At 41.6% G+C, this 14,937-nt stretch overlaps 1 protein-coding gene across 2 annotated transcripts; it reads left to right on the top strand.

Annotated features, from left to right (window-relative positions):
• The first annotated feature begins 433 nt into the window (after positions 1–433).
• On the top strand, positions 434–14,228 carry ddx61 (DEAD (Asp-Glu-Ala-Asp) box helicase 61). Of its 2 annotated transcripts, none has more exons than XM_083760849.1 (13): positions 434–627; positions 2,040–2,915; positions 3,027–3,090; positions 3,204–3,308; positions 3,531–3,660; positions 8,755–8,901; positions 9,537–9,631; positions 10,338–10,460; positions 10,907–11,035; positions 11,164–11,344; positions 11,587–11,688; positions 11,798–12,013; positions 12,382–14,228. In XM_083760849.1, the coding sequence occupies exons 2-12, from the start codon at positions 2,737–2,739 to the stop codon at positions 12,004–12,006; spliced, it is 1,464 nt and encodes a 487-aa protein (XP_083616975.1). In that variant the 5' UTR covers positions 434–627; positions 2,040–2,736; the 3' UTR covers positions 12,007–12,013; positions 12,382–14,228. The 2 variants fall into 2 exon arrangements, with proteins under 2 accessions (XP_083616975.1, XP_083616976.1); XM_083760850.1 differs by lacking the exon at positions 434–627 and adding an exon at positions 819–867.
• Positions 14,229–14,937: the final 709 nt, after the last annotated feature.

Here is a 14,937-nt window from a genome sequence, read left to right as displayed (position 1 = left end):
GAAATAACTAATGGGAAATTTGGACCACATCTGTCTTTTTATCAGTCAGTCCAGTTGAAATGGTGAAAAATACTTATTATAAACAAATATCAGCTATTTGCACAGTAGAAAATAATTATTCTATGTCATGTCAGTCAACTCAAGCGGTACCGAGAATGTAGTAGCCTATGCACATTGCACAGATTCCCACTGTTGTCTTGTTTTGTATGAGAAATGGTTTACAGTTTACACCAATTATTTTGATTAAAAAAAGTATTAAATATTTTTATACAAAAGTACACACTTGTAGTTGCAGTAGGTTTTTTGGGGGGGCTGACATTTGAAAGCGTGGCAATGGTTGGACAGATGGTGGTGTTCATTTAAAAGCGTGGCTGTGATTGGACAGACGGCGGCGTGCACAGCAGACCAGCCAGCCCAAAAAGGAGCGCGCGGCCATGTTGAATCGTCAATTTTCTGAAAGAGACAAAAGACAAGAAGACTAGAAGAGTGAACGACTCGATGGGATTTCGACAAACCGAGTGATTGTAAAAAATAAAGAATAATAATAAAGAAACGATCCAAACGACTTCGACAACATTATAAACTAACGTCAAATGCGGCGAAGAACATCGTGTAAACGCAATAAAGGTAAGCTGCGCTCATCTTTTCCCGTATGCGACTACCTAAAAGTCTGTTCTCTTAATGCCACATCTATGCCCCGCCGTACGACAGCGTCGCGCGCCGAAAATAGCCAATCTTCAAGCCCACTGTGCGTCGCACCCACTGCGCGTTGTGAGCTTGCAGATCTGCGAATCCTCGGTGCGCGAGACCTTCTCGGGGCGAAGTATAAACCAGGCTAAAGGCTATTTCATAGTACTTCGTCGCCTGGTCAGTTTTCTTTCGACATAAAAACACATTTTCCCGACCGTTTCGCTTGAAACGCGTCGTTTCTATCGAACGAAAGGGTCGTCGGGTATAAAATGAACGTGGACTTGTTGGCTAGCGTTACACACCGATAGCCAGTTAGCCACGTTTCTATGCTAGAAGTTGTTCAACTACTAGCCTGCTAGCACCTCCAGGCTAGTTAAGCTAAACCTAGCTGACAGCAGACTGATTTTTCTCACAGATCAAATTGTCTGCTCGCTTTATTTTATTTCGCTAGTTAAGCAACGCCGTGGTTTTAACGAAGACATTGATTTTCGGAGCTCATGGAGATGGGCTTACGTGCGGTTTGTTTTTAGCTTTTCCAGATAAAACTTTTGGCTATTGCTAGCCATCACAAGGCGGCGTGTTTCACAACAAAGAGCGAAAACAGCCCAAAGTTTGAAAACAGGTGGTTGTTGTTCTGAGCTGTGCATCGGACTGCGATGCCCCGGGGTATCTGACAGAATAGTAGGTGGTGTGTCTGAACGTGACGTTATTTTAATGGCAGTTTGGCAGACGACCACTGACTGTACATTGTAATGTACACACATCGATCCATATGGGAACCGAACCAACTCTTTGATTCATTTATTGGGGAACCAATGATGGGAAGTTGGGAACCGAACCAACGCAGCTCCATTCTGGTGTAGCCTACTTCCATAATGACTTAAAATATAAGCGACTTTATTTGGAGAAACAAGGGTTCCGCTCTGATGTGCTTCCTAATCATTCGGTCGCTAGTTGATGAGTGTTTTTATTTTTTTTGCATACTAACCTGAGAATGATACTGAGTATTATTTCGCAACTTCTTTAATTTCAAGAACCTCCCAATACATTATGTCACTGTACTGGCCCCAATTGGAAAAGTAATTCTATCTCTGGGGGCTGCAATCTACACGTAAACTCCCCTGTGTTCATTTAACGAGCAGGCCGGGCCCATTTGTTTCCTAACTAGCAACCATTTAGCAGGGCAGTGGGACCCCAAGGACGGCTGAGTTTCCCCAGTCTGCATGTTGGGAACCAGTGGCATAACCACTGCAGTTCTGTCCCTTTGGGTCCTGTCATCGTGTAACTTGCTACATATACTGAAAATCACATGATTTAATATCCCTTTGTTTTTCTTTGGTGCCTGACAGGTAATCTGGATTTGAGAGCAGTTTCAGACTGCCATCTGTAACGTTACGTCTACCACAGAAGACGGGGACTGAGACAAGAAGACTAAGTATTGAGATTAAAAGTGGACCATCCATCTAACAGACTGTTGGAAGTGATTTTTGCTTTGAGCTATTACTGAGCATCAGCACATGCGTTGAAAGACTCTTGAAGTGATCAAAGGAAAGTCTGTGATTTGGCATAGAGGACCATAATATCACTACTTGCCGATCTGAATGAAAACAAAGTCAAAACAGCACTTGGAATGCCAAGATACACACAGTAGCAAGGAAGTCAAGTACAGTTTAAGTCTACACCAAGACTGAACAAAATTCAAAGAGAAATACAGTTTGTTTTGGATACATACAGTATATGATCTATTTATTCATATGAATGCTTATTTCTCCATTTTTTGGAGAGTCTTGTAAATAGATGGTATTAAGTACGTCAGACTCTTCTTTTCAAGTGGTCTGAACGTAGACTTGTGTACGCAAATACATTCTTTGAATCAGAATAACTGGAAACAAAGATATTTTTTTTTTAGGGTTTCAGATTTTAGAAATATTTTTACATGAGGGCATAAGGAACCAATAAAAAAAAACAATAAAAAAAAGCTGTTGCGGTTTAAAAAGAAATAAGAGGAAAAAAGTTTTGGAAACTGTGAAATAAGCTCTTGAAGACATGGCTACAGCAAGAACAGCAAACCGCACACCCATGATGCAACTGAACAAGCCAGCAAATGGGCAACTCAAAGGACAGCCCAAGCCGCCTGGGCCACAGTCGGGACTCCAGCCAACTACCCAGCAACCTGGTACCCCCCAGAAAGGAAGCAGCATTCCCCAGACCAGTGGGGGTATCAAGTAAAATACCAATTGCACAATTTCCCTCTTACCCCATTACTGCCTTTTGCTGTTTTCAATCATTGGTTAGGTATTGTTCTGTGTTACATTGCAAACCCATCACTCTTGCAGGTTTGGCGATGACTGGAAGAAGTGCCTGCAGTTGCCTCCAAAAGACACTAGAATGAGAACCTCGGTAAACTAACTCATTGCATTACCTTTTTCGTGCTTCTACCAAACGTTTATTTACCCTCTGTGTGAAGTACATCAGAGCTTAATGTGGGTTCCCTTGTCCTCTGCATTTCCCAGGATGTGACATCAACCAAAGGGAACGAGTTTGAGGACTACTGTCTGAAGCGGGAATTGCTCATGGGGATCTTTGAAATGGGATGGGAAAAGCCCTCGCCTATCCAGGTATTTGTTGCAAAATGGAGTTCCAGAATTGCAAAACATTGAAATGTATTTTTATGGTCATAGCTTTTGGCAACAATTAATGGTGCCAGAGATTAGTTGGTAATAGGACGGAGTGCAAATCATACACTCCATGCCTTCACCTGGTGGAGACAATGATGTAAAAGTGTAGTTTTTTTTCCAAGTCGATTTTGACGCTGTTCTGATGTCTGTATGCTCCTGTAGGAAGAGAGCATCCCCATTGCCCTGTCAGGCAGAGACATTCTGGCCAGAGCCAAGAACGGCACAGGGAAAAGTGGAGCCTACCTCATCCCTCTCCTGGAGAGGATAGACCTGAAGAAGGACCATATCCAAGGTGAGCACAGAGCCAGCTTCTGACGTAAAGCAACTCGAATAATAACTGCAAGAAGCAGCACTTGCCGTTCTTGCAAACAATGGGCTGTATTTTGCGTGTCTTAAGTACCAGGTCTTATTACTTAACTTAAGAGGCGTGATCAATGCCATTTGGCTATTCTGAGTGGCCAAAGAGCATTGACCACGCCTCCAGGTCTTAAGTTAAGTAATAAGACCTGGTACCTAAGACACGCAAAATACAGCCCCAAGTCGCCCCTAAAGGCCTATTCAGTCTGGATTTCCGGTGGTAAGGTGACCACCGCTCCGGTGGTGCGCTGACCACCGGAGCTGAAATAACGTTGAGCGGTGGTGAGTAAAAACAGAGGGAAGGGCTGGAGCGGTGGCGGTGGTTTGCTCTTCACCGCGGCTCGTGACGTCATGTTGTAGTTCGGTGGTCACCCCACCACCGTAAAACCAGACTATGTATGAGCCTTAAGTGTTTAAAGACGATGCTGAACATTGTAAGAGTTTTTTTTAAAGCAGCGTTAAGTTGCACATTTGATTACAGGCATCCTATTTCTATGTTCACATTGCCCAAACTTGAGCAAAATATTTTTGAAAATCAGTTGTTGATGGTTGGTTAAAAATCAATATAATAAACATTTGCACCTGGACAGTTGGTTTAGGGCAAGTACATGGAACAAAAAGTTGAGTACCGGATTGCAATTTACTCAAATTTGCCCAGATTTGAAAACGAATGTAGTTGGGTCACAATTTCATCACTTACACACCCTCTGAATACAACTATAAAAAAATGTGAACGAAGAATCCAAAAATCTAAGGGTGGGCAGTTTTGCTCATACTGCCTGCTTAATATGTTGGGACACTTTTTCATTTTGTTTTATTTATAAATTATATAAAAATAAATGAAGTAATCAAAAACAAGTCCCCCTCACGTAGGACTATATCAATCAGGCTGGAGACGAGCCCGACGGAGAGGCACCGAAGCAGGCTAGGTGGCACGACGAGGGCCCCTAGCCTTAATAAAGAATTAAAGTTAACTAACCGACCCCCGGCACTGCGGGGGACGGAGGGACGGACGTCCGAGCCCGACCGAGTCAGTCTTAACGCGGGGCTAGCGTGGGGGGTACTACCCCCCCGCCTAGCCTTAATTAACACCCGTGGAGCTTCCCCACGGTACACTGACGGAATGGCAATCGTAGCCCGCCTCTGGCAAAAGCCCTGCCGGCACCTTGTGTGCTTCGGTGGACGCTGCTTGCCGAGTTGCCGCCTGCGGGCCCGACCAGGGGGATTTAAACTTTTAGCCAATTGCAGGCGAGGCTGTGACGGTGTGTTCAACCCAGCAGTATTATAATGACGATGCAATTTCATTGCAATGTATAATATTATCCCCATATCACCATTGTTCATGTGAAATAGTATGTTTATGACTTAATATGTAAGCCTATTGAAATTATGAGAATCGCTATGTATAGTGCATGGTTGGGTGGTCCGGCCAGCTTGAAGCATGCATTCAACCCGTGCTCGCCAACGGTGACAAGCCGTCGCGGATCATCATAGCGATTTTTCTTCATTGCAATGAATAACCGTGGACAGAAGTTCACATGAACGATGCTGTAGTGGCTGGGGCATTTGAGGGGCAATATTTGTTTTATATGCACGATTACAAACAAATAAAATAATTGAATTGAGAGCCAGTGAGTCTCCTCCGCTACTTCCTCATTTGTGGGACTCGTGTGATTATTGTGATATTGCGATTATGCTACAATTACCCACAAATGTCAACTCAATGTCGTAACTAAGATATCGATAATAATTCATATATATATATTTTTTTATAACTTTATTTATAAGATTTTCAATTTTTGTAGACAAACAACCCCACATATACCCCACCCTCCCCGGTTCCATCACAAAACAAGACACCAACAACGACAACAAAAAAAGCAACAATAAAATAAACGGGTAGTAAAGGATATAAATAATAAATGAATGAAATAAATACAATAAAATAAAAATTGCCTTTTAACCCATTCTGACCGGGCACCCATTTTGGTGTCAGCATCATGTCATGCTTTAGCTATTTAAAAATAGCAGATCTACAAGCTCATATCGCGCCACAGAGTGGCGCGATACGAGCTTGTAGGTCTGCTATTTTTGAAAAATCGAAGAGCGACTGACATTTTTAGAATCTGATCTCAGGTCAGAATGGGTTCATCAGACCAGTGTGTGTCCGGCGGAAACCTCGTATGAATCTGATCTCAGGTCAGAATGGGTTAATTCATAATTCTTTTTAATGTCATATTTAGCCATACGAGCACAATATCCATAGCGTCCCTCCCAGCAACAACAATCCCATAGCCTGAAGTGACCTGGCTCGGCCAATAGAAAGGGGGGGGGGGTGGAGCTATTTGAATTCTGTGTACAAACACTGTAAACTTGTCTATCAGCTTTAACAATGTGAAAACCATGCACTGTGGGACATAGATATAGAAAGGTACTGGTAGATGCCTCATTTGCCACTGAAATTCATTAGAGTGATGCGTATCGCACGGATGGTGTAGTGTGGCCACAGGCCCAAAAACTCAACGGTTAAGGATTTACCTATGATGTCATGCCGTGTCGTAATGACGGGAAGCAGACAGGCAAATCGACCAATGACAAAGCTTCTAGGAAAATCTTTGAATGCAGATGTGTCTCCGAGACAATTTTTTTTTTTTGGGAGTGTTCTACCCATTGCTGCCTGTCTGAATACCAAAGAAATGGTCATTAAAATTGACATTATTGCTTATAGCAGCTTTAAGTAGCATGTGACAATTGTCTAGGGGGTTTATGCTTTTCATGATTCTGAATCCATTCCAAGTATTAGTTTTGCACGAAAAACACTCCTTGGCCTAAATTCTACCATGGCCACTTGCCCAAATGTGCCAGGGTGCCGTGTGCAAACGGTTGAGAAATGACAGTTACCGTGTGGGGGGGGGGGGGGTCCCGGAACATCCAGACCCCCTGTAACGCACCCAGGGGGCCAGGCCAGTTCTGGCGAGCCGCCCCCCGTCCGAACGGTTGAGAAATGACAGTTACCATGTGGGGGAACTGTACTGTACTGATACACCTGAAATCATATATATATATATATATACATACAGTTACTATGTGTTAGGCTGCACAACAGTGACACTAACCAAATGCAATTTCCGTGCTCGGACCCAGGTAGCCAGCCAGGCACATGCAAAGCTACTTAAGGAAGTGGTTGCACCACTTAAAAATGCAAATAAAAGTATGCCATGACATCACAGGTCCGGTCCAATTTTGGGACCATGGCTCCCCGACTATCACAACTCGCTCAAATCTTGACTGATTTACAAACGGGTTGGTTTATTACAAACTATCAACGTGGCTATGATTCAGGATGCTTATCTAAAAGGACAGACTGTTTTCATTTAGCCATTTTGACCTGTTGTAACCTATACATTGTTCTACCTTTCCATCCAGGAGATACCCATGTCTCATTAGTCTATATGTATAAAATTTAGTTTGAAGTTACAATGAGTTTCTATAGGAAGGAGGGTGTCTGAAGTCACAATGGGTTTCTATTGGAAATGGCCCTTTTTTAATAATTACATATGGTAGGGGAGAACAGGGCAAGATCCCTTTTTTAAAATTTAAATTACCCTGTCCAGGAAGGACAATGTAAAGTGTTTTTTCTGGTCATTTACTATTGTCCTTAATTCTGGCTTGGATGTCTGGCTTTAGTAACATGGATTGACTCAGTGAAGATTGTAGAGGGCATCGGGGATCTATTAACGGATCAATTCAATATCTGAAAGGGATATTTCACTTTCAAAAACCTTTGGTCATTTTATCGTCTACTCAGGCTTATGTGAACACCCCAGACAGTTAAGTTGCTTGATTCAGTATTTTGATATTTATTTTAGCGCCCCACCCCCTTCCTATACAAACCCATTATAACAAAACTCTATTTTAACCATGATAGATTCATTCAACACCCAACCCTTTTTTCTGTTTACTGATTTCCTTCTACGTGAGGAGGCCGTCGTTTTTCGTTCACGGTTTTTATAATTCTATTGGATTTTCTGAGTGGAGCTGGATGAGGTTCTTTTCCAAAATAATTATAAAAAATAAATAAACTAACTGTACGTATTAGAAGGACAATGTCAGTCACCAGAAAAAAAGGTTGGGTGTTTTTGATTAATCTATCATGGTTAAAATGGAGTTTTAAGTCATAATGGGTTTGTATAGGAAGGGGGCGGGGCAGCTAAAATGAATATCTAATTGCTGAATCAAGCAACTTAATAACTGATTTAAGAGGGAAACTGGGCAACTGTATAGCTTTACACTGTGGTTACCAATGTTGTACAATTTGTGCCCCCCATATGGTACAGTAGAAAATAAAAATGTTAAGAGCAGTTTAAAAGCAACGCGGTAAACTTATCCTAACAATGCATTGTTTTTATCGTTTTATTTTACACTGGTGTATTGTATTTTCTCTGACCTGTGAAGAGTAGTTTTTAAATGTGCTATACAAATCAATTTGATTTCTAATATAATAAATCAATATAGTTTACTTCTATGTTTAAAATGAGGTCTGGATGTTGTAACGGAGTAGCAGTAGCTAATTAAAATCATGTTTTTGGAGGAACTTGAGCTATGGGATGAATTTATGTCTGCATTAAAAAAGTAATTAAGATTGGGCATCTACAGTATTGTATGTCATTTCAACTGGTCTTTAACCCATTCTGACCGGGCACCCATTTTGGTGTTGGCATCATGTTATGCTTTAGCTATTTAAAAATAGCAGATCTACAAGCTCATATCGTGCCACCGAGTGGCGCGATACGAGCTTGTAGGTCTGCTATTTTTGAAAAATCGAAGACACTTTTAGAATCTGATCTCAGGTCAGAATGAGTTAATAATGAAACTGTCAGGATGTAATAGTCATTTTTAGAATCTGATCTCAGGTCAGAATGGGTTAAAACATAGCTTCAGGTTGTCAATATTTCTATGCCTACGGTATGTTCTTTCCCTGTCTTCTCCCAAATATCCATCTGTTCTGTTCTCCCTGTGCCTCCCTCAGCCATTGTGATGGTGCCTACCAGAGAGCTGGCTCTCCAGGTGAGCCAGATTAGCATCCAGGTCAGTAAACACCTGGGGGGAGTCAAGGTCATGGCCACCACCGGAGGTACCAACCTGAGGGATGACATCATGCGTCTTGATGAGACGGGTATGTACTATCCCCACATAGCAGTTGTATATTAGACATAATAAAATGTACCCTGGGACCTGAGGTAAAATAATCTGAACTGACCTGGACCCAATTTATCATAATGGGATGGGGACCCAAACCTGTATGGGGCATGATATGACAATGACGGGGGGGAGAGCGGTGGAGCTAAAAACTTTGTGATGCACGCAAGTGACTCTTGGAATTGTGATGCAGTAAACATAGTGGATTGTTTTGGGAAACTACAAATGCAGGAAGGGCACAGTGCATCTGTGATAAAGGGGTGCAAAGAACTGAACGGTAATGAATGGGGTGCAAAGAACTAAATGGTAATAAATGAGGTGTAATAAGTTGGTGCACTGAACGCACATCTGCACACTATTGTGCTTGACATTATGGCCGATCTGAGGATCAGTTTAGCATTTAGCCCCTGAGACAATGGATCACGTTGGCTGCCCAAAGTGCCTGGTGTAAACTCTGGTTCCTGCACTAGTAGACTTGATGCTAATTGTACCTGCTTGCTTGTGCTTGACTTCACAATCCTGCTTGCTTGTGCTTGAAATCACAATCAAGCAGTGTTGGCTGGGGGTGCCTATTGCTGGGGCTGATATTACTGTGCTATTCTGCTTTCTCAGTGCATGTGGTGATTGCCACACCAGGGAGGATCTTGGACCTGATCAAGAAAGGTGTGGCCAAAGTGGATAGAATCCAAATGATGGTGATGGATGAGGTGAGGACTGTCCCTATTTTGATTGGTGCAGCCACTCCAATGACCAGCAATGTCTGTCCCTATCTGTCTGTATTTTTAGGGTACCAACAGGTGACAAAGTGGTGCTGTTGAGCTTCACACGGCACAGGTGCATGATGGGAAGCTGAGCTTTAGTGTTAACAGTTAAAGTTCTCAAACTCTGACCTGGCCCGACCTAGTACCGTCCCGACTTACTCATAAAGAATTCCTGGCTCCGTGCCTGATGACGGCACACTGAAGCAATTCGGTGAATTACTGAATTTAAATTTACTGATGAGATTGAGTTTCCCTTTAATTCACTGATAATGTATACTAAAGTCTCCAACTCTGTCAACAGAATGCATTTTTCAGGTTGTTATACCAATTTTATTCAATCAAATGTGAATGATTCAGGATAAAAAAGTGAGCCGACACAATTGGAACTGGGACACACTAAAACTGAAGTTGATACATGATTTTTCTTTCACCTGATTGTTGGCAACCAACCTGAAATTATATCTTGGGTTTGCTGAAAGGCTCTAGAGACGGGCAGACTTTTTACTGAACGAACACTATCAATGTGTACAGTTATATAATGCTTTAATGAGTACAGTAAACTAACAAAATAATCAATTACTACATACAGATTTCTGTCTGTAGCCTAACCTTTTTTTTCTTTCTCACAATTTTATTCTCTTTTATTTCACAGGCAGACAAGCTGCTCTCTCAGGACTTTGTTGTCCTAATTGAGGACATTATCAGCTTCTTGCACAGGGACCGTCAGATCTTGCTGTATTCTGCAACCTTCCCCATCAGTGTGCAGAAGTTCATGGTGAGACTACAGAGAAGCTGCCCACAGTGACCATATCATCAACTAGCTGGTGTTTTCACGATATGTTTTTTTTTTTATCCCTTGATACTAATCTTTGACTGTAAAATGGAAAACAAAAAATGTGTGCTTCATTTAAAATGTTTGCAGTCAAAACACAACTTTTAGAATAATGCAATGGCATTGCCCAATCATTTATATTTGCAGTCAAAAAGCATTGGCATCAGCGGTCCAGGCACCTTGGCCGGTAGTCCGAGTCTGGCAGTGGGCTCGACTCCCGATCCCGACGGCCTTTACTGCATGTCACTCCCCCATCTCTCTCCCCCATTTCCTGTCAGCCTACTGTCTGTCCCTCCTATTAAAATATAAAACAAGGCGAAAGCCACAACAAAAAATACTTTTTTCAATGATTTTAAGTACAACCTTTTGATTAAATTTGTCCTGTTTAGAACAAGCACTTGAAGAAACCCTATGAGATCAACCTGATGGAGGAGCTGACCCTGAAGGGAATCACCCAGTACTACGCCTACGTGACTGAGAGGCAGAAGGTGCACTGCCTCAACACGCTTTTCTCAAGGGTGAGTGGTAGAACTGCTTCAGTTTTGTACAGACCTGTAAAGTACATTAAGTCGTCGGAACATTAATCTGTCATGTCTCTATATCCCTAGTTGTTCTGACACACTGTTGGTTTCCTTTATGCATTTAGCTTCAGATCAACCAGTCGATCATCTTCTGCAACTCTACCCAGAGGGTGGAGCTGTTGGCCAAGAAGATCACACAGCTGGGCTACTCGTGCTTCTACATCCATGCCAAGATGATGCAGGAGTACAGGAACCGTGTGTTCCATGACTTCAGGAATGGACTGTGCAGAAACCTGGTCTGTACAGGTAGGTCAAGGACATGGCAGGGGATTTTAATGTACCATTGAAGTTGTATTAATGCCATCCCATGTTTATTTTTTAATGCCGAAGTTATACATTTGCGTTATTACACTTGGCTGTGGATATCATATAAAATGAGTAAGTGTATTATGTTGTACCTATGTCTTGTGTTTATCCTCAGAATATTGCACAAATATTTCATCCATATACATCCATTGTAAATTGAACATGTGCTTGCTTTCCCCCAGATCTCTTTACCAGAGGCATTGACATCCAGGCAGTGAATGTGGTCATCAATTTTGACTTCCCCAAAAGTGCGGAAACTTACCTGCATCGCATTGGCAGATCAGGTAAGATGAGGCCCTCATAGGAATAGGATACAGGATTGTATTAATTTACAAAAGCCTGGTTTGTGTTGTAGTTGCATAGACACCCTCTTACATTTCCTGTCTACTCTAGGGCGGTACGGTCACCTTGGTTTAGCCATCAACCTGATCACCTCCGAGGACCGCTTCAACCTGAAGGGGATTGAGGACCAGCTGGTGACTGACATCAAGCCCATACCTGGGAGCATCGACAAGAGCCTGTATGTGGCAGAATTCCACTCTGTGGACCCAGATGATGAGGGCGATGCAGTAGGCAACCACAAGGAACTGGGAGCAGCTTGAATCAATGGTGCGTTCGTCTCAAACAAGAATGCAAAGTTTTGCATCAACAATAAATATAGCATGACTTATTGAAACGTCCCTTGGCATAGGCCTAAGCCAAATGGTGCAAATGAGAAGTTCAGTAATGCAACTCCTGCCCATCCTGTCACCTAATTCTTCTTACAAAATCATGGCTAGACTGCACCAAATTGCTCAATTTGGGGAAATTGAATTCCAGAGAATAATTAATTATTACCTTATTTTAATAACTTTACTAAATGCTGACACACAGAAACCCTCACAGTTGACCTTATTGCTTTCAGTTATCTCCTGATATTAATAAGCAATGACACCACTTTGACAGGGAAGCAGCTGAAGTTTTGTTTTGTTTTTCAGAATGGTTGGTGTCTGGCATTCATCGCACCAAATCTCTGCTGCACATTCAGACGACAAGATTCCAAATGAAGATGTCTTTGTCCATCAAATGGTCTTTTCAATTTTTTTTATCTACTTTTTTTAATGTCCAGTTTTAGTTTACAGCAGTGAATCCGTGAATTCTGGCCTAGTTTACAGCCATTGCTGGTCAATCCCATCGAAACTGCCAACCTTTAGTCACGCTGGCCTGTGGCCACATTGCCAGTGTCATCACTGTAACTTGTGACCTGGGCTGAACTTTTGAAGTCTTATCCTTAACCCTAGCCTAAAATAAAACCTCACTGTGGCGAGGGAAAATGATGTGAAGAGAAACGATGTGAAAAGTTAATGTGGACTTGATTTGTTTCAGCCAAGATTGCATAACTGCGGTGTAGTTGACACACTTCCTACTGGTGATGTTTATCTCCATGTACCTTTTTGAGCAGATAGTTGGAAAGAAAACCAAAGTGGAAAGAATAAACTGGAGAATTCCAGAAACTATAAGAATAAAAAAGTGAAAAACCAAAATGGCCACTTCTGCTCTGGAGGCTGCCTGAGGTACTCTACAGTCTGCAGTACAAAAGGGGCCAAAACAATGTACCTGACAAAGGTTTTTGTGCTACATGAATGTGTTATTAAAAGTGACTGTCACTAGTTAATTTTGTCAAAGCACAGGCCCAGTATTTGGTGCTAGTTTACTTTTTAATATACAGCATACTTTTAGAACTGTACTACCTGGCAGCTTTTTCAGAGGTCTTGAAGTTAACATGAACCTGGTGTGTTGATGTTTATGTCAAGATCACAAGATAATGTATTATGCTGAAACCAGTCAAACCAGTTGTTTGATCATTCTGTTTGTCTTGTTTTCCATTTTACATTCTGAAGTGCCTTACTCCAGCCTCGCTCCATTTTGCGGTCTTGTGTTTTTCTGTCCTGGCCTCAGTCCAGTCTTTATTTTCATGAAGAACTGCTCCAAATTTGTACTCGGCACTCAGTGGCATTCAGGAGAGGACTTCTTGGTTGTGAATGAGGGTAGTTGCATAGAGTGGACATTACCTCAAAGATTAATCAATTTATTATTTAATTTTCCTTTTAATTGCAGCACTTTGTAGTCAGAATTTGGAGTATGACAGGATTTGCTGTTTTTCTTATCTTTTTATTGCCGATTTATTGGACAAGACCAGCAAGACCCAAATTGGGGTCATACAGCCTTGGACTCTTTGTACATGGCACATAAAAAGTATGAAATGTTCTATATTGACGTATGCCTGTCATAGAGTTTACCTTGCGCAACAAATTCAGTGGATAACTTGGAACTCGGCCTGACACCTCAACTCTTTAGTTGGTTTCAGCATAATTTGTCTATCACCAGCAGAAAAGGGACCATTGTATTTTTGCTATAGTCTTCATTACTCATGTGGAGTCCTGTGTCATTCTTGTCTGGCTCTGATGTACCCTGGTCAGGTCAATGCTTGCTTCCCTGGTGAACTAAATCCTTGGAAAGGCAACACTTAATAAATATAACTTGAGTAATGAGGTACTTGTGTTACAGAGGCTACAAAGAACCTCTACCAGTGGTATTTCAGAGCAATGGCACAAACACGGTTGTATGTCCTTGTTTGTAACCTTGTTTGACGCCTTTTGTAAAATGTGAGATGATTCTTGCCCCCAGCTCTGAAATTGTGGATTTAAATTGCCTCAATTTATGTTTTTCTTTCTCATGACAGCAGAGGTTTTGTTAGGGGGAGATGCCAATTTTCTTTTCTTTTTCTGTGAAAGTGTATCAATGCCAGCGCCTCCAAAGATTTGAAATTAAAAGCCCAACAGAATCTCTGCTTTTGTATATTTTGTTTAATGTCCTGTTGAATCAAGTTGGGGTATGTGATTATTTTGTTCTGATACAAAAAGCAAGTACACTACCATGTCAGACTAGCATCACCATTTTGCAAATTGCCATAGCCAAGAAAGTCCCAACTGTAGCCAAAGTGGAAATGCAATGCTGTAGTATTATAAATGTCAGACTGTCCTGTTGAAAGTTGGGGTATGTGATATTATTTATTTTGTTAGATGGTAGTATTCGGAGTGTTCAGTAAAAAAGGATGACTCCAGCTCTTAGACGTGTTGGGCAGTTACTAGTAATATTACTTTACCCATTAACAAGGTAATTACTCTGCCAAAACGGTAATATTATACCAGATTACTTTGTAAAAAATAGCACATATTTTACGTTCTTGTTTTGTTGGCTTAAACATCAATTTATAGTGTTCCCGTTCCAATTTTCTAAGTACTTTCATAAGTTTCATTGTCTGAAATTTGTATTAAACAGCCAAAGAGATGTGAGACCCGTGTTACTGAACACTACAGTGATTACGATCAGAATAGTGCTTTAACCTTAACATTTTTTTTGTTATAAAATATCACTTTACCCTGCCAGGCCTGCCTGAAGTTATTTATCGCAGCCTCTATTTTCCCTCGGAAAGCCATGCATTGGAGGGGCGCACTAAACACCCTTGAAGTGTTAATTAGGACTTCAATAAA

Source organism: Protomyctophum parallelum, assembly GCF_964188405.1.
Source record: "Protomyctophum parallelum genome assembly, chromosome: 3".
NCBI classification, from domain to species: Eukaryota; Metazoa; Chordata; class Actinopteri; order Myctophiformes; family Myctophidae; genus Protomyctophum; species Protomyctophum parallelum.
This window is presented reverse-complemented; position numbering and strand designations above follow the sequence as displayed.

What these genes read in the sequence shown, in the direction of transcription:
- ddx61 (XM_083760849.1), top strand. Translation starts at nt 2,737, where the DNA reads ATGGCTACAGCAAGAACAGCAAACCGCACACCCATGATGCAACTGAAC. An exon ending in AAATGATGGTGATGGATGAG is followed by an intron (nt 9,632 to 10,337) that starts GTGAGGACTGTC and finishes TTTATTTCACAG; the next exon opens with GCAGACAAGCTGCTCTCTCA. An exon ending in TCAGTGTGCAGAAGTTCATG is followed by an intron (nt 10,461 to 10,906) that starts GTGAGACTACAG and finishes TGTCCTGTTTAG; the next exon opens with AACAAGCACTTGAAGAAACC.